Source organism: Choloepus didactylus, chromosome 2, assembly GCF_015220235.1.
Source record: "Choloepus didactylus isolate mChoDid1 chromosome 2, mChoDid1.pri, whole genome shotgun sequence".
Taxonomy (NCBI): domain Eukaryota; kingdom Metazoa; phylum Chordata; class Mammalia; order Pilosa; family Megalonychidae; genus Choloepus; species Choloepus didactylus.
Window position 1 is genome coordinate 239,774,380 of NC_051308.1, and position 18,500 is coordinate 239,792,879.

The 18,500-nt window shown below is 54.7% G+C and overlaps 1 protein-coding gene across 2 annotated transcripts in view; it reads left to right on the forward strand.

Annotated features, from left to right (window-relative positions):
* Positions 1-16,969, forward strand: part of CTNNBIP1 (catenin beta interacting protein 1) — a 49,995-nt gene extending 33,026 nt beyond the window's left edge. For both annotated transcript variants that reach the window (XM_037828574.1, XM_037828575.1), the window contains one exon: positions 14,714-16,969. In XM_037828574.1, coding sequence (XP_037684502.1) covers positions 14,714-14,772 — 59 coding nt within the window. In that variant the 3' untranslated portion in view covers positions 14,773-16,969. The remainder of the gene's footprint in view (positions 1-14,713) is intronic.
* The last annotated feature ends 1,531 nt before the right edge of the window (positions 16,970-18,500 follow it).

The following is an 18,500-nucleotide window of genomic DNA, read 5'->3' on the forward strand; positions in this document are numbered from 1 at the left end:
TGCCCGGGCACGCTTGCCCCAGTGTGCCGCCTGTGCTGATGCAGCAGCCTGCTCCAGAAAGCACTGACGTGCTGGCGCCTTCAAGGGGGAGGGCATTAAGAGGTGTGGTGTCTACCCCCACCCTTCTCCCAGGTGTCTCAGGAAAGGTCTCTTCCCTTCCAAGGCTGGTCTAGGTTTCCAGCACGGAGCCCACAGGCTTCCGAGCCCCCAGGCATCCCCAGTCCTCCCCACCTGGTCTTGTGTAGGGGCGTTAGCCTGGATTTGAGCTGTGGTGTAAGAATACCTCCAGCAGAAGCTTTTAGTTGAAAAAAATCAAAATAAGTTGTAGAACAGTGGGTCAGTATTGAGGAAAAAACAACACATACACACCCAAAAATATATGTATAGAGGAAAAAAGCTGAAAGAATAGGTACCAGGTTGTTAATAGAAATTTTTAGAGGGGTAAGTCTATAAAGTTTTCATTTTCCAAGCCACACTTTTGTAAAGCTAAGTTTTAACATTGCACATGTAATTATATTATAATAAGGGGAAGATTTTTTAAAAATTATTTTTAAGAGAACTCTTATCTCACTTGGCTAAACCAATGATTGAGAATAAGAATGAGCTCTGTGGTGACCTCACCTGGCCGTTGTCCTGGCCCCGGAACTGCTGCGTAGTCAGGAGGGAGCCATGGGCCGTGCCGTGTGACTGCCGGTGTGGCCGGGTGGGCCTCGGAACCCTGGTTCCGCTTGGCGTGGGCATCCACGGGATGGTCGGGCCACACGCAGACACTCCCCTTTCCAGGGAGGAGGTTCCTTGAGCTGAACCTGGAGCCAGGGAGGAGTTGCTAGGAGTCGGGTGGGGCCGGCGCAGCTCTCTTCTGCTGGGGTGCAGGGCGCTGGCGTTAGAGGCTGCCAAAGCTGGGCAGACACGTGATGCGAGAAGCCCTGAGAATTCCCGGGGACTGTAAGTTGGAGAGGGACAGGAGGCGGCTGTGTTTGCAAGAGTTTTACCAGCATACCTTTATTTTCTTTTTGTGCCTAAAGACATGAAAAAGAAGCACACAAAATAAAAAACAATCAAACAGCGATCAGTTCCGTCTCCCCCACTGGTGGTGTACGTCTGGGAGCAAGCCTCTGCATTTCTGTTTGAGTCACGGGGCCAAATCCGTCTCTGCTAAAATTCTGGTTTGTTCGCCTTCTGCACGGGCTAAACCCACCTGCAGGAGACACCGGGTGTTGTCCCGGCTGCAGCTGCGGGGCGTGTTGACGTCAGGGCTCAGGTGCTGTGCAGGTGGATGAAGCCCTGGATTCTTCCAGTGTTCAGGGAGGTGGGCGGGGCCCAGCCTGGAAGGCCCCCGAGGCGCAGGCGCAGGCGCGGCCCCGGCGGTCGGGCGAAGCCTGGCCCGGCGCCTCCTGCCCACCAGGTGGCGCAGTCCCGCCGCGGGTGCGCGTCCTCTCCGTCCCGCGGGGCCGGCGCGCTTCTCCAGGGCGGGCGTCCCCCAGGTTCCCCTGGCTTCCGAGCACATTTCCCCTCCGGGTTGGGGGCTCGGGGACCTGCAGCCAGCTCCTGCATGGACCTTACCTGCTGAGTACCCGTTCCCCAGAGGTCCGGGGCTCCCGACTCATTCTCAATGACAGCCTCTTCCTAGAAGCTTCTAGAATCCCTCCTTTCCTTCCCTCAGTCTCTGTGCCCAATAATTCCCCCCTCCTTTCCCCTTTCCGTTTTCTCTGCCTATGCCAGTCTCCTGGTGAGCGCCCTTTGACCCTAACACATGCTGTGGCCCCCCAGATCCTGTCCTCTGCTTTCCTCCCTTGGTCTCCTGCACTGTCTGGGAGAGAGTCCTGTGCCTTCAGCAGCAAGCCCTGGCCGATGCCTGCTAAATGCAGGTCCTTGGCCCAGACCCCTCTGCTGACCGCAGATCTTTATGTGCAGCTGCTTGCCAGACATCTTCTGCAGACACCCCACAGACACACCAAACTCAGCAGGTCCAGACCCACAGCCTCCGGCCTGGACTCTTCCGCCTGGCTTCATCATGGTGAATGGACCACCAAACACCCAGGGTCCTGGGGGCTTACCCCCGTGGCTCCCTTCCCAAAGAACCAATAAGTTACCAGGTCCTTTTGATTCTGCTGCCTCAGTGCTTCTCGCATCTGCTTCCACTTCTCTATCTCGGTTTGAACCCCATTTTGGTCTGAGCCCCTGTTAACTCTTGCCTGGATTGCTGCAAATAGCTCCTAACTGCTGCCTGGGTTCCCGTCTCACCCCCTCCTGCCCACCCTCCACCCGTAGCTGGAGTGACTTTTGAAGGCTCCATCAGCAGGCTCTCCCCACTGGGGGTAAAACCTAGCCCCTTTAGCATGGTGGAAGACGCCCTCATTCTGACACCATGACCTCCTGTACATATTAAGCAGCCACAGTGAGGGGCTTTGGGGGCCTGTCTCAGGCCAGGAGTGTGCACATCCTTCTGCCTCTGCATTTGCCTCTCCACTTCCAGAACCCTGCCCCTTACCACCCCCTCCCACTCTCCTGCCCCCATCCCTGTCTCGCATTAGGTGGCCTCCTGCGGCTTCCCAATGCTGGCTCCTGATCTGTCTCTTGAGCAGCTTCCGGGCTCCTTGAGCTTGGGGCTCTGGCTCCAATCTTGGTATTTACAGGGCCAGGCTTAGATGCACGAATGGACCAACTGTGGGTCCAGGAGCTTGCAGGTGCACAGAAGGGTTTAACTAGGAGTGGATTTTCTGACCTGACATTCAGGCAGCCTTGGCTTTGAACTGCAGGAAACCAATGCTTCTCTGGGGAGGTGGCCTTGCCAAGCAAGCCCATCTGCAGGCGTGGGTGGGGTGGGGGCCTTCCTAGAGCGGGCTGGGCAGAACGCTGAGTCCGTTCCTCTGGTATCACCAGCGTCACTCTGTCCTTATCGTATATTGATTGTTTTTCTGGTTATCAAATAACAGGTAGTCATTGCAGGAGATTAGAGAAAAGAAGAAACAGCAGGGAAGTTTAAAGAATTGAGTAAAAAACTCTACTACATGGCTGTAATCACCATTACCTTTTGTTACATTTCCTGCCAGCCTTTTAGAAAATATGCTTTATGTCTGTATCATAAAATTTGGATTATGTGTTTTAATATATATTTTAATATATATTTTTCACTTATGATAACTGTATTGTGATTTTAAGCAATTCCCAAGAAAACATTCTAGTGATAACAGAGTATGCGGCCATGCAGTAATGATCTTATCATTGGTCATTTCCTTCTCGATTTTGCTGTTAATTATAGTAACAGCAAACGTTTATTGAGTTCCTCCCCTCCCAAGTTGCCTGGTCAGTGTGTCTTCATGATCTCTCCATGAGGGAGGGGCCATCCCAGGCCCCACTTTTAAGATGAGGAAAGAGGCTCACAAAGGTACAAGGTTGAGTAATGTGTTCAAGGTCACGTCACATAAAAATCTTCACATGTATTTCTGATTGTTTATTGTATGATAAATTGTAGAAGTGGCTTAAAGGCTATGTGCATTTTTAATCAGGACAGGCTTTGATTTAGGCACAAAGGTCACAGCTAATGTTCTTTTGGGACAGGGCAGAAAAAGTCGGGAAGTGCTTCCTGCTTTCTTGGCTTTCTGGGCCCTTCACCTGCAGGCACCTTTGGGTGTGCTACATTCCTGCATCAGCACTGCACAGGGATGGAGTGTGAGGATGGGTGTGGGGTGCTGGGATGGGGCACAAGGGACATGGAGATGGGCATGGGACAGCGGACATGGGGATGGGGTGCAAGGACAGGGTGCAGGGGATGTGTGATGGGGCACACGGGTGAGGCATTGGGTATGGGCATTGGGCACCCAGTGAGAACCAGTTCCAGCTGGGCTTTCCCTGGCTCTGCCGGCTTTCCCCAAGGCTGCACCCCCTCACACCTCCCCTCCCTCCCCCAGGCTGCTGGGACCAGAGGACCCAAAATAGGCCACTCAGTTTCAGGGCTCCGCTGGGAGCCATGTTGAAGCACCAGGGAGCCGGGGGCTCCGAGGAAATGGCCAGGCAGGCCTGACTGGCAGGGCCACGCTTTTCTGCTCGTCAGGTCAGTGTGGAAAGTTCTTTCTGGAAATCTTCCACCCCCTCTGGCGACCTTCATGCCTGTTCTTTCACTTCCTCCAGGAAGCACCCCCTGACTTGCTCCCCAGAATCCTCCTGCCTCGGTAGCCTCTAGTGCCCAGTGTTCACAGTCACACCCCCCTGCTCCCAGCCTCGGCCACTGTGGGTGTTTGTGGGGTCACTGCATGCGTTTCTAGGGCCAATGTGCAGGCTGGGCCTCTGGTAGGTGGCCCTCCCTGCGGGCAGCTGCCGGCTCGGGTTTCTGGCCCTCTCTCCTGCTGTGGGGAGAGCTTCGTGTCTTCTCCCGGAGGCTCCAGGCTGTAACAAACTGGGCTGAATTGCAGTCAGGCCCTGGGAGAATTGCAGTCCGTGGTTGGGAAGCTAATCTTTTCTAACTTTAATCAACACTTACGGGAGAATTACCTGTAACCTAGTAACAACACAAATGAACAAAAAGTCACGTAGACATTGACTCAAAGTGAAGAATCAGGCAGGAGGATTTGGTATGTGATAACTTGTGTCACAAAAAAGGGAAAAATGTAAAAAATCAGTCCCCAGAGAGGGCCCGGACTGGGCTGCAGAGCAGGGCCAGTCGAGCAGTTCTGCCTCGGGCTCTTGGGGGGCCATTTGGGCCCCTCGTTAACCAGCATAGGGGTTTTGGCATTTAGAACTGAGAGCAGGTGCTCAAAAGGCCCCTCCTGGGAACACACTACCCTCCCCACACCCCAGTCAGAGGCAGGCCCTGTGCGGCCGGACGGGGCGGCTCACCTTGGACCGTTCCCTCCTGAGTTGCCACGCACTGCCGTGGTGCCATCATGGTCCTGCGCTCGAGCTGCCGGTAAAGCAGGGCAGACACATGCATGAACACGCATGGGATGACCTGGGCGCACAGGGCCAGGTGGGACCCATCCTGGGGGGCAGGAAGGGACACCCACCTGGAAGCCCCCAAGGCTGCTTGAACTGGGCTGGTGAGGACTCCTGGTGACATGATGGGGAGGCTGTTGCAGGCCGAGGTGGCCCTGGGGCCCGGGTCCGGCTGAGTGCCACCGCGTGGACACTGAGTGGCCAGAAAGCCAGGGGGCTCTGGACCGAGTCTACTCTGAAGGCAGCAGGGTCACCACCGGCTATTGGGGAGCACGGCCAGGGCAGATGGATGATTGGCGCGAAGGTTACGGTGAGGTCCAGGCGAGAGGGGACAGGGTCACAGCTCAGAGGAGGGTTGTGCCGGGATGTTTAGGACCGAGGCCCACTGGGGGCTGGACAGGTGGCTTTGGGCCACGTGGAGGAGACATGTGGTGCCCACTCAGAGTGGGAAGTCAGGGGAGGAAGCTGGGGCTTCTGCGTGGAAGGGGCCTGTGGGGTCCAGGCAGGTGGAAGTTCCTGAGCTCAGGTGCAGGGTAGGGAGCAGACAGAGGGAGGGGGGCAAGGGGTAGAGGCTGTCCAGGGAACGCAGGCAGGGTGGGGGAGGGCCACGAGCCCTTGTGAGGACTGGAAATGGGGGCCCTAAAGGAGAGGAAGGTCAGCAGGGTCGCCACGTTGGTCCTCTGGGATTGGCAACTGAGAAGTCACGGTGACCTTTACCCAGCAGTTTCTGCAGAGCTGTGGCTGGAAGCCAGATTGCCGCAGGCCGGGGAGTGACTGGGCGGGGAGGACATGGAGGCCGCAGACACTTCTTTCCAGGATATTGGCGGAGAAGGGACAACAGCAGGGCGCAGGGGGTAGAGCAAGGGACAGTCTGTAGCAACAAGTTCTCTGAGTGTGCCCCACCCTCAGGGTACTTGTCAGACATGCGGGCTCCCAGGCCCTGCCCCAGCCCTACTGAATCAGGATGCCTGCCTCCGGAGCCTGGGAATCTTCATTTTAAACACGCGCCCAAGATGATGAGAATAGACAGGACTGTAGGTGGCCTGACCCCAGCCGCTCCCCCCAGATTCTGCCCCTTCTCCCACAGTCAAGCTCTCTGGTCTAGGAGAGCTTCCATTTGGGGGAACCAAAGAATTTGAATGAAGAGAATGAGTTCATCCCCCAGAAACCAACCACACAAAGGTGCTGTGTGTCATGCTTGGTGGGGTGTGTGGGGACTATCCTGGGGTCACACAGGTCATCAGGGTCAGGTCAGGGTCCCAGCTGCTAGGTCTTGGCACTGGGGTATACCGGTGTGAGCACACGCTGATGTCCCTGCCCTCCCTCAGCCCTAAGAGGGTACTGGGTCTCAGCCAGCACCAGCTGCCGCAGCCCCACACCCCACTTCAAGCACCAGCAGCCTCTCGTCTTGGCGATGGTGGTTGTCAGCCTGGAGCCCGGCAGGCGCCGCCAAGCCTGGGACCTGCTCTGCTGCTGAGACCTCGGCGGATCGGTGGCTGCTGTCCCCATGGCAGCCAGAGCATCTGTCTCTGGGTAAGAGCCATCCCCGGGGGGTCACGGGGCTTCAGAGGGGAGAGGTATGGAACCCCCGGGCTCCGCACCTGAGGCGGCTAAGGGCAGTGCTCCCCACGCCGTGGTCTGGGTCTGTCTGGGAGGAGGCCCCATCCTTGTGGGTGCCCGAGCCTCGTCCCTGGGGATGCTTTTCCAGTGGAGGAGAATCTGTGACTGGTGCTCCACAGCCTGCTGCTGGCTTGTTTCCTCACAGCTGGTGGCCAGGCTATTGTAGTGTTAGGTCGCCAAGCAGCTGGCGCTAGTTGATGTTGAACTGTGGGGGAAGAGGGGGTACCGGGACCCCAAGCCACAGGGTCCCACGGGCACAGTGTCCAGAATGGGAGTCGTCCTGGCCCGTGATGCACTCATGTTTCCACTCTGGCCTGGACAGCGGGAGCACCTCGGGCCCTGGATGGTTTGGAGGCCCTTGGCCAACGTTAACTCCCTGTGCCAGTGGCAACCTGGAAAAGTGGGTTTTCCCCCACCAGCCGTGGGCAGCTGGAGTTCTGGCACTCTGGAATTATTCTGTGTGGAGGCCCCATTCGTTTCCTCTCACAGGGAAAGCGTAAGGTGTTCAGGAGGTGTAGGGGGCCTGAGCCAGGACCGTCCTGGAGGCGAGGAAGGGGTGTCGGGCACTGGAATAGCTCTGGATGCCCCACGCAGTGGGGGTGCAGGGACTGCAGTGGTGCTTCAGGGGCTGTCGGAGGCTCCCCGAGCCCTGAGCACCGCAGTCCAGGGTCTGGGTTTGGAGGAGCCTTGGGTCCAAGTCAGTTGACGTGGGTGCCCTTGCCCATGGCAGCTGCTCCCGTGGAGCCCCCCATTTTCTGTACAGGTTGTGCTCTGGTGTGTGGGGCCCCTGCCTGCAGCCTTTGGGAGCTGGACTGGGTTTGTTTTTCATAAGATGCCCCCATTTCTTGGGTAGGTTTGACCTCAGAGCTACTTCCACCTCCTCCCAGGCCACCTTTGAGCACCAGCTCTGAGCTGAACTTCGCAGTCCCCAGCCCCACCCTGTGACGGGCCACTGTTGTGAGCTGGGGTTCTAGATGGGACCGTGTCAGTTCCCCTCAGAAAGCCACGAAACCGGGGCCCTTGGCGAGTGCTGGGCTAACTGAGCCTGCGCCGGGCACTGCGGGTGGTGTGTGAATTCCTCCCGCGCCTGCAAACAGGCCAGTGACCCCGTTGTCTGTCTCCCGCCCCGGCCAGGGGCCAGCTTCCCTTTCCTAAGCTCCTGCGTGTTTGTCATTTTTCTCTCCCCAACCACTTGACTGGACTCTGTTAAAGGGGCAAAGCTCAGATTGGGCATGGGACTGAGAGCCACTGGGCAGCGTGCCCAGGTTCAGAGAGGGTGCCCTCACCAGTGCCTGGGTCCTGCTTCCCACTGTGCCAGGCCCAGGGTAGGGGCAGGGAGGGCTGGGGGACAGGGCACCAGGCCAGGGCTGGGGCGGTGGGTGGAGGAGCCCTTGGGCAGGGAGCAGGAGGCTGGGAGGGGAGTGCTCCTCTCAGCTCGGTGCTGGATTTTCTTGAAGGCAGCCAGGGCTGTGGTGTGTTGTTTGTTTTGATCCTGGTCGTGGTTCCATTCTGACAGGAATGCGTGTTTTGGTGCGGTCTCCACCAGGAAGCTGAGCAGCATCAATGCCCTGGGGGACTGGGAGGAAAGGCAGAGAGTAGCCCGGGTGAAGGCCGGGGCCCCCTCTGCTCCAGATTCACTCTCTGAGCTTCACGTTCCTCGTCCTAAAACAAGGAGTCATCCATTCACTTATCCTGCAGTATTTATGAGTCCCACTAAGTTCCAGGAACTTTTCTAGGTGCTATGAATATGTCAGCAAGTAAGACCAAGTCTTGACCTCACAAAACGTAAGTTCCAGTGGGGCAAACAGAACAAGGTGAGGTCAATATGTAACTGTAGGTGACGATGAGGGCTTTGAAGAAGGCTGAAGCTGCCCAAGGGATCGAGGCACGAGGGCATTATCTTAGAAACCGTGGTTAGGGAGGGCCTCCCGAGGGAGGTGATGTTTGCACAGAGACCAGGGTGAAGTGCAAGGCAGCTGTAAGAAGAACTTGGGGGTGAGCTCTGGGGCAGAGGAGATGGCATGTGCAAGGGTTCAGGTTGCTTGTGCTTGAAAGCTCGTCAGGAGGCCCATGCGGCTGGGGCCAAGTTGGGGAGGGCAGGGGGGCGTTGAAGGGGGCAGCGGGTTCAGCCAGAGGCCTGATGGTGCCAGAGCTTGTGGGTCATGGTGTAGAGCTCGGAGTTTGATGTGATGAGAAAGCTTGTAATAAGAAGCCCTCAGAGGGTTTTGAGCAAAGGAGTGGTGGGATCGGACTTACATTTTTAAAACGTTCTCTCTCTCTGGCTGCAATGTGGAGAATGGACCATTGGGGCCCGAGTGGGGACACCAGGGAGGAGGCTGCTGCCCAATCCACTGTGAGGCCATGTCAGGCTGGACCAGGGAGCCAGGAAAATGGCCACATGCTCAGGAAATATTCATAAGTAGATTTGCCCCAACGGGTTGTTTGTGGACTCTGTGTGTCTGTGTATGAGGTGGGGGTGGTGGTTAATGCCAGGATTTTTGGTCTGAGCAACCAGAGATGGAGCTGCCACTGGCTGAGATGGGGAGCTGGGGGTGGGGAGGAGCTGGCTTGAGATGGGGGTGTCGGGGAGAATCAGGCTTTTGTCCTGGATGTGCTGAGTCTGGGGTGCTTGTTGGGCATCCTGGCACAGATGTCAGCTGGGTGGTTGGATATTCAGGTCTGGAATTCAGGGGACAGATTTGTGTGGGAAACACAGATTGGGGAGTGGTCAGCCTGTGGATGGTTTTGAAGCCAGGGAACTAGATGAGATTACCCGGAGAGAGAGTGTAGAATCTATACTGTAGATGAAAAAGAGAAGAGACTTTAGGATTTAGCCCTGGGGCCTCCAACACTCCGAGGCTGGGAAAGGAAGGGGGTCCATCAGAGGAGACCCAGAAGGAGCAGCCAGGGTGGTTGGAGGGGCCAGGAGAGCAGCATCTGGGACACCTGCTGCCTGTTGCCCAGGGGCCTGAACAGGATGACCTCTGGCTCCCACGGACCTGAGACGAGGTAGAGACCTGGAGGCTCCTTGCTGGAGAAGAGAACTTTGTGACCGGTGGAGGGGACAGGGGCTGGAGGCAGGCTGCCCTGCCTGTCACACCCTCAGGCCCTGTTCCCCAAGAGTTTAGTGGGGACATCTCTGGAGGCCTCACCTCCAGTTCCTCAGCCAAGCGGCCCCAGGAGACATCCTTAGGGGTTTAGACAGATTTGGACAAGAGTGGCCTAACATCAAGTTAGAGCAGCCTAATTTGAGAATCTACTACCTCCACCCTCAAAACTCAAAAAGAAGGAGGGGTTGCTGCAGGCTAAAATCTCAAGCCATTTGTTCACAACTCACGATTAAATCAATCTGCAGTAAATGCCGTAGGTGTTGGTGAGTGACGGTAAAGAACTGTCAGGTGACCAGCTGCCCTTATCTTTCCTCCCTGGAAAAAAAAATCATCATTTTCCCCCAATTTAAATTGTACAATTTAGCAGTATTTTAGTATATTCACAAAGTTGTGCAACCATCATCACAATCCATTTTAGAACATCTTCATCACCCCAAAAAGAAACCCTGTACCCATTAGCAGTCATTCCCCATTTTCCCTGCCCCCAGGCCCTGGCAACCATTAATCTACTTTCTGTCTCTATGGATTTGCCTATTCTGGACATTTCATATAAAGAGTTTCATAAAATACATGCCCTTTTGTAACTGGCTTCTTAGCACAGTGTTTTCCAGGGGCTTCCACATTGTAGCATATACCAGCACTTCATTCCTTTTTATGACCAAATAATATTACATTGTATGGAGATTCATCCATCAGTTGATAAACATTTTGGGTTGTTTCCACTTTGAGGCTGTTATTATAATGCTGCTGTGGACGTTTGTGTGTACCTCAGAGAACTGAAAGCACACGTCCACACAAAAACTTTCACACAAATGTCTATGGCAGCATGTACCTAGGAGTGAAATTGCCAGGTCATATGTTTAACTTTTAGGGGAACCGTCCAACTGTCTTCCAAAGCAGATGCAACGAATGAGGGTTCCATTTTCTCCACATTCGCACTATTGCCTGTCTTTTTGATTATAGCCATCCTAGTGGGCATGAAGTGGAATGTCGTGGTTTTGATTTTCATTTCCCTAATGACTAATGATGTTGAGCATCTTTCCATGTGCTGATTGGCCATTTGTGTATGTTCTTTGGAGAAATGTCTATCCAGATCATTTCACTGTTTTTCAATTGAGTTATTTACTTTTTATCAGTGGGTTGTAAGAGTTCTTTATCTGAATACAAGTCCCTTATCAGATGTGTGATTTGCAAATATTTTCTCCCATTTTGTGGGTGGTCTTTTCACTTTCTTGTTGGTGTTCTTTGAAGCAAAAAGTTTTAAATTTTGATGATATCCAATATATCTACTTTTTCTTTGGTTGCTTGTGCTTTTGGTTGACGTACTAAGAAACCATTTCCTAACCAAAGTTCATAAAATTTTACTCCTGTGTTTTCTTCTAAGAGTTTTGTAGTTTTTGCTCTTATATTAGGTTTTGGTCGATTTTGAGTTATTTTCTGGGCATCTTTTGCATGAGGGAGTCCAGATGTCCAAGCACTATTTGTTGAAAAGGCTCTTCTTTTCCTCTTGAATCATCTTGGCACCTTGTCGAAAATCAGTCGACCATAAGGGTGAAGGTTTATGTCTGAACTCGTCATTCTAGTCCATTTATTGCTTTTATACAGTAGGTTTTGAAACCAGGAAGTTTGCCCTCCTACTTTGTTCTCTCTTTTTTTTTTTTAAGATTGTTTTGGCCATTCTGGGTCCCTGGCATTTCCTTTTTATTTTGAAATTACCCTTATCTTTTACTGTGTCCGAGTGTGTGAAACAGGAGAGACTGATCAGCTTCTCTCTAACTGTGCTCACCTGAGCAGGAGGGAACAACTAAAAGCCCTGAGCCCAAGTCCCAGCGTGTTGGTGTTCCAGTTTGCTAATGTTGCCAGTATGCGAAACACCAGAGATGGATTGGCTTTTATAAAAGGGGGTTTATTTGGTTACACAGTTATAGTCTTAAGGCCATAAAGTGTCCAAGGTAACACATCAGCAATCGGGTACCTTCACTGGAGGATGGCCAATGGTGTCCGGAAAACCTCTGTTAGCTGGGAAGGCACGTTGCTGGTGTCTGTTCCAAAGTTCTAGTTTCAAAATGGCTTTCTGCCAGGACGTTCCTCTCTAGGCTGCAGTTCCTCAAAAATGTCACTCTTATTTGCACTTGGAATATTTGTCCTCTCTCAGCTTCTCCCGAGCAAGAGTTCTGCTTTCAATGGCCATCTTCAAACTGTCTCTCATCTACAGCTCCTGTGCTTTCTTCAAAGTGTCCCTCTTGGCTGTAGCAGCTTGCTCCTTCTGTCTGATCTTATATAGTGCTCCAGTAACTTAATTCAGACCCATCCAATGGGCGGCCCAACGCCTCCATGGAAATTATCCAATCAGAGACATCACCCACAGTTGGGTGGGGTGCATCTCCATGGAAACACTCAAAGAATTAGAATCTAATTAACACTGATAGGTCCACCCACACAACATTACATCAAAGATAATGGCATTTGGGGGGACATAATACATTCAAACTGACACAGTTGGCAAAGGTACCAATGAGGAGAATGAATCTTATCTGTGATATGGGATGGGAAACTGATCTGACGGGAGCCAGCGGGCCTGCTGGCTTCTTTACAGAGTCCCTGTGCTAGCAGGAGGGTGTGAGTTCCCAAGGGAGCCACTTGTGTTGGCCTTTCTAGAGGAGGGGCATGGGAATCAACTCCCAAGTTCCCTCCCAGCTCCAGAATTCCAACTCTAAGGAACTGGATTATGATAACCAATCGAGCCGCTCACTCTCCCTGTTAGGTAACTGGCCCATATTGCATAGAAAAAAGAAGAGAGAAAATCAGCTCCTCAGCCGGAGGCCTGCCAGTTCATGGCCAGGCTCTCATCGAGTGGCACCCTGAGGACAGGGATTGGTCAGAGAGTATTCTGGAAGCATCTGCTCCCTCTTTGTCCCCAGAGGAAAGCAGATCCCTGTTGGAAGACCCAGAAAACAACATGGTCCTTTAGATGCAGAATGGGCAGTGGCTCAGCATGCCCTTTCCACACCGGCACCCCAGCAGTAGAGTGGGTGTCTCTATAAATGACAGCCCTGGATCCCCAGCCTTCCCCCCCGACCAACCAGGGAGGTGGTGGCCAGCTGGCAGCGTGGGAAGATGGGACTTTTGAAATTCCTTTTCTTCGGTGTCTTGTTAAAGAGTCGTCAGAGTCCCCGCGTGACCTTGAGAAGTTTCTACCTTCTTCACCTTTAGATCTCTGCACAAGTTCACTCTCGGAGCAGACTGTCCCCTGGGAGCCCTGGTCCCTGGGTCTGGGCAGCAGCCTCCAAGGAGGGGCTGGCAAGCACCCTCCCTCTGCCCACTGCCGTTCCCGACAGGCGGCCAGTGCTATTTTTATGCCCGCAGCTCACTACGGAGGCCCAAGGTCCCCGTGAGAGAGCCCACGAGACAGACAAGGAGAAAGGCGAGTGGGCAGCTGCAGTTCCCTGCCACCCAGGCGTCCTTTGCTGACAACTCCCATTCACACAGCCTCCCTCCAGCCACCCCCCACCCCCCACCCCGATTAGGGAGCAGGGAGGAGCCCGCGGGAGAAGTCGGCATCTGTTAGGGAACCGGGCTCGGCTGCCATGCAGGGCTGATGTAATACTGGATTCTGCGGTTGCTAGGAAAATTCTGCCTGCAGTGATATTGCGTGGTCCAAGGAATGAAGAAAGAACAGAATGTTCTGGAAAGGAGAGGAGAAGGGTTATAGGACTTCCCTAGTGAAGGAGACCCGTCCGGAGGAGCCAGCCCATTTGAGTTCGTTGCTGCGAACTGGTTTCCCTTTTCAGGGATAGAAGAGGCTGCAGAACCCCGTGAGGGCAGGTGGGCAAGGAGATGGCAGGCACCGAGGTTAGCTTCCTCAGCAGCTCCTTGGCATGCTCGTGCCTCCTTGAAGACATGTCGTTATGCTGTGACATCAGGTCGTTGGCCCCTCACCCCAGCACCCGGTGGCTGGGGGCCGCCTCTGCTCCACTGCCTGGCAGAGCAGTTAGGACGGAGGGGAGACCCCCGTGGTGTGGACAAAGCCAGCCAGCACTGTGCTCGTGGGGAGTAGAATCCCACCCTCCACTGCACAGGCCAGGGGCCCTGCTGTGCCCCTCCCACTCTGGCCCCCTTGGTCGCCTTTCCTGGCTCTGCTGCTCTGATTCCCCCCTCCCGGGAAGAATTCCTCCAGGAGCACAGGAGAGTGTCAGAGAGACCCCGGGCAGCCAGCTCTGGTTGTTCAGGGCACGTGAGGAACTGCCCTTTAAAAGGGGGGAGTGAGCAGGACGACCCCCGAGGGCCGAGGTGAGGAGGTGAGGCAGGCTGGCATCCTGCAGGCCCCTTGCATTGCCCTGTGGGCTCTGCTGGCCACAGGAACTCTCTCCCCAGGAGCTCTGGTGGGGGTGGGCCGGTTGGCAGTTGGAGCTCTCCCTTCCTCCCTCCTGCCTCTTTGGTTGCCTGTCGAGCCTGTCTTATGGAAAACAAGACAAAGGAAGTGATTTCTTGAGTGCCTGGACCAGAATCTCGAACTCAGGATTAAAAAAATAATAAACATCGGGGACATTATCTGTCTCTGCGAGAACCAGGCAGACAGCCCAGCTGGAAGTGGGCCCGGCCTCCCTCCTTTGAACAGGTGTTGGGTTTGGGCAAAGGATAAGCTGTTCCAAAGAGGAATGGCTATTAAAAATCAGAATGAGCAAGAGCCTCCAAAGGGATCAAGGCAAGAGTCTTGAGAAGAAAAAGATCCCCAAGGCCCCCCACCCTGGCTTTGGTAACCTTAGAGTAAGAGATCCAAGAAAAGTCAGGCTCTGGGATCAGAAAACCCGCGTCCTTGCCCGGGCTCACCTCTTAGCTGTGGAGCCTCGAGCCTGCCTCCTACAGCCCTGCACCCCAGTAGCCCGACAGCGAGTGGGATTGCTGGCCGTAGGCCCCTGGCCTGCCTGGGAACACCCATGCCTGTGGTGGCCCAGTGCTCCACCCCGGGGCTCACAGCCTCCTTGCCTGGTCCCCGATTCTAGCCAGATGCCAGAAGCACCATTCAGCAGTTCTTTCCCCCCGCCCCGCAGGTGCAGAGGACGTGGTGATGGCGTTTTCCAGGTCGGAGACGGAGGACCGGAGGCAGTAGCCGCAAACCCCGCAGAACACCCCAGAAGGTGGCAAGGGCCCCGAGTTCTGTGTGGATCAGAGGCCCCCCCTGCCCTCCTCACCCCCCATCTCACTGTCACCAGCTGGGCCTGTTTCGGGGAGACTCCAGTGATGCAGTTAGGATTGGCTTAAAGGGATGGACTCCGTGATTGGCTACTGGAAGAAACCTTTTTATTTTTAAATCTTGACCAACAGAAACCTTTTATTTTTATTTCCAACTCATTTTTTTTTAAAACCTTTGCGCTTCGGTATATGGCTTCCCAGGAAGCTCTCTGAGCGCTGGTGCTCTATTTAGGTCATTTTTTAGGAATGTGAAGAGGTCTGATTGGCTGCTTAAACTGGAAATGGCTTTTAATTGGCTGGTTAATGGGAAACATTTTTTTTTTTCTTTGATTGGCCGCAGGTGTCCTGCTGACATCAACAGCTTCTCTATTTTGAAGGCAGAAAACAGGGTTTGGGACATTGGTTGTTATATTTGACTCGGGAAAAAAAGAAAGAACAAAACCAAGTGTGCTTTGCAATATTTATTACACAAAGAGCTTGCTGCTGCTTTTACATTTTTTTGTCTGTGTTTGAATTCGGTTGGCTATTGATACATGTGTTTGGTTTCCCATTGGCTCGCCCACCACTCCCGTTGCCATGGCTTCACCCCGACTCTGCTGCTTGCAGCCCCTCTCTGGGGCCTGGGGTCCACCTGGAGAGTGCATTCACCGTGATGAGCACACCTGAGTCCGCAGCTGGAAAATGGCCCCCTGGAGCTCAGTGTCATCCTGATCGAGCAGCCCAGCACAGAGAGGGGCCCGTTAGCCAGGATCTCTGGCACCCCTTCCATGCAGGGGCAAACAGCCAGCTCCCGTGGCGAGATGAAGTGGCCCTGCTGTTGCAGAGGGGCACTGCACTGGGCAGCGCTGCCCTGACATCTGACCCCTGTATCCCCCAGGCCTCCAAAGGGGGTGCCTCCTTTAAAGGGAAGGAGCTGCGAGACCCCCCAGTGCAGCTGAGGTCTCTGCCTGGGACCTGGGAACACACATAAAAGCTCAAGCTTGGCTTGCAAGGCCCCAGAGGCCCCCGAAACCCCAACCCCTGGCCTGCCCCAGCCAGGCTCCCACAGCATCTACTGGGGGTAGCAGGGTCCCACCACACCTGGGCTCCTTGAGGTCCGTCCCCCTCGCTGCACTGCCTGTGCAAGAGTGTCTCCATGTCAGCCGGTAAAGGGTGGAGTCATCACTGATCTATGGTGTGTCCCCTGGAACAGCTGGCTGGGCCCTCCCTGAGCAACCCCCCACCACCACCACCTCTGCCTGGCCCCCAGAAACACATTTCAGAGCAGTGGTCTTGAGGAGGTGGGGCCAGGCCTGGAAGATAGTGTTAGTGTGGGACTGCAACCCTTCCCACCTGCCCTCGCTCCCCTGCAGGAACATCGCTCACAGGAGTGGGGGAGATGCCACGAACTTAGGGAAGGGAGAGCGTCCACCTGCCCCAGCCACAGTAGATGCAGAGGCCCCTTCCTTGCCCCAGGCACCTGGCCAGAGAAGACTCTCCGGCCCAGATCTTTCTGCCTCCTCAGGGCTCTGGGCTGACAGGCTGCTGCACATCCCAGAGCATGCGGGAGCCAAACGCCAGCACATCCTGGGTCCGAGCCCCGGTGAGTCCCAGTGGGGTTCAGGCTGTGCTCCGAGTGTCACCTGAGCCCAGCCCAGGACTCAAGTGCCACTGCTGAGGCACTCTGTCCCCGCCGCACACTGGTGCCTGGCACGGTAAAGGCTGTGGGTCTCCACGGGATGAGGACAGAGGAACAGCAGGGCCCTGGTAGCACCTCCCTCCAGAAGGGGCAGGCGTGTGTGCAAGTGCAAGTGTGCACACACACACACACCCCATGTCCAGTGGCCTGCAGCTCCGACCGAGCCCCTGGGGAAAAGTGGATTTTTCCGTTTCCCTTCCTTGGTGGGTAACATCGAGGCTCGTGTGGCTGCTGCCCCCCTTCCATGTCTGGCCCTTGGGAGGGGTCCCAGTCCGGGGCGCCTGTGTGCCCTCTTCCCAGCCTGGCCTCCCAAGGTCACTGATCTGTCTCGTCTTCCGAACAGGAAAAGTGAGAGTGCTGCTGTGGCTTCATATTTCAACTAAAAGTGTATCTATCTGTTGGAGAAAGAAATTAACAATAAAGATCTTTAATAGCCTAGTGTGTGAGCTGAGTGGTTTCTCCCACGGCGCTGGGGGGGCTCCCTCCTCTCTCCCCACCATCAGGATCTGTGGCTGGACCCTCCTCCCCGAGGAGGTGCAGCAGGGAGGGTGAGAACACCCAGTTAGATAAACCTCTGGGATCTGGGGAGGAGCTAGGCGTTGGGAAGAACTTCCACATCTACCGAGCCCACCTAGTGGCGATTTAGGACAGTTGGGCCCCCCATTTTGTCCTGGAGATACCAGGTATCCCAGCCGAGACTGAGGTTAGTAAACTTCAGAGGCACCCTCACCCCTGCAGAGACGCTAAGAACCCACGGAGCTGTGGGGACCCGACCACCACAGACACCCCAACATCCTTATCCTTATGCGACGGCAGTGGTCTTAGAGTGCGTGTTAGAAAAGTCCAAACAAAATACCTGTCCCATCTGGAGGCGGAAAGTATATCGGCGTCGAGCGATATGCGTGTGTGTGGGTGTGTGTGTGTGTGTGTGTGTGTGTGTGTGTATATATATATATATATATATATATATATATATATGCAAGTTTGGAAGCTGAAATCATTTCTACTTTAGGAATTTTTGCCTTGGGGGCATTTTCTAGAACTTTTTATTTCCACCCTTCATAATCTCATTTGAGGTCTTACTTTTTGCTGTTCACGTGGACTCATTGCTTCTCTGCCTTCTTCGAAGAGTTTCACCGAGTGCTGGTTCCAGTGGAGTTTACAGAATGTGGACACGGCACAGTGAACATTATTGGCTCTAGGTGTTAGGGGAGGTGCTGAAGGCCATCTAGCACCCCATCCAAGGGCAGGTGTGAGGCCCTCTGGAACGTCTCTGAAAAGGGCTTGTCTAGCCTTTGCTTGAATACCCCTCGAGTGCTGGGGAACTCAGTACACACAAGTCAGCCCATTCCATCTCCAGTAATGTACTGTTCATCCTTATATGGAGTTGGTCTGCCTTTGTAAGTTCCCTGTCAGAAAAGTTTGCAATCTGAAAGACTAAAAAGATAGCTATGTTAGCCAAAAATGTCACGAACATACATGTTCAAGGGCCCCCAGTGTTGCTGTAGTTAGTGGTCTCCCCTAGGCGAGGCCGAGGGCCCTGGTCCCGCCTGTCCAGTCCCCAGCAGAGAGCATGGAACCAGCCCCGGGAGGAAGCCCCCAGAGCTGGGCAACCCCTCGTTCTCCATGGGAATTAGGCCATACCACAGGCCAAGGTGAAGGGGGAACATTTGGGGGCAGCAAGCCGGGTCTTGAGGGTCCCTCAGCCCACGCAGAAGGTAGCCTTTGGGAGCCCTCTTCCTGGGAGACGGGGGCACGCATCCGGGAACGACCCCAGCAGGTGGCCCTGGGGTGGAGGGGGCCAGGGATAGCTGGGGAGGAGGCAGAGGCCCATCTCCTCAGAGGTTCTCCGGCCTGGGGGAGGCGCTTGAGAGTGAACAAAGCGCTTCTCCCTTCCCCGCAGGTGAGGGCCGCACCCAGGAGCCTTAAACAGGTCCCTTCGTGGCAGGGAAAACAATCCCCTTCCA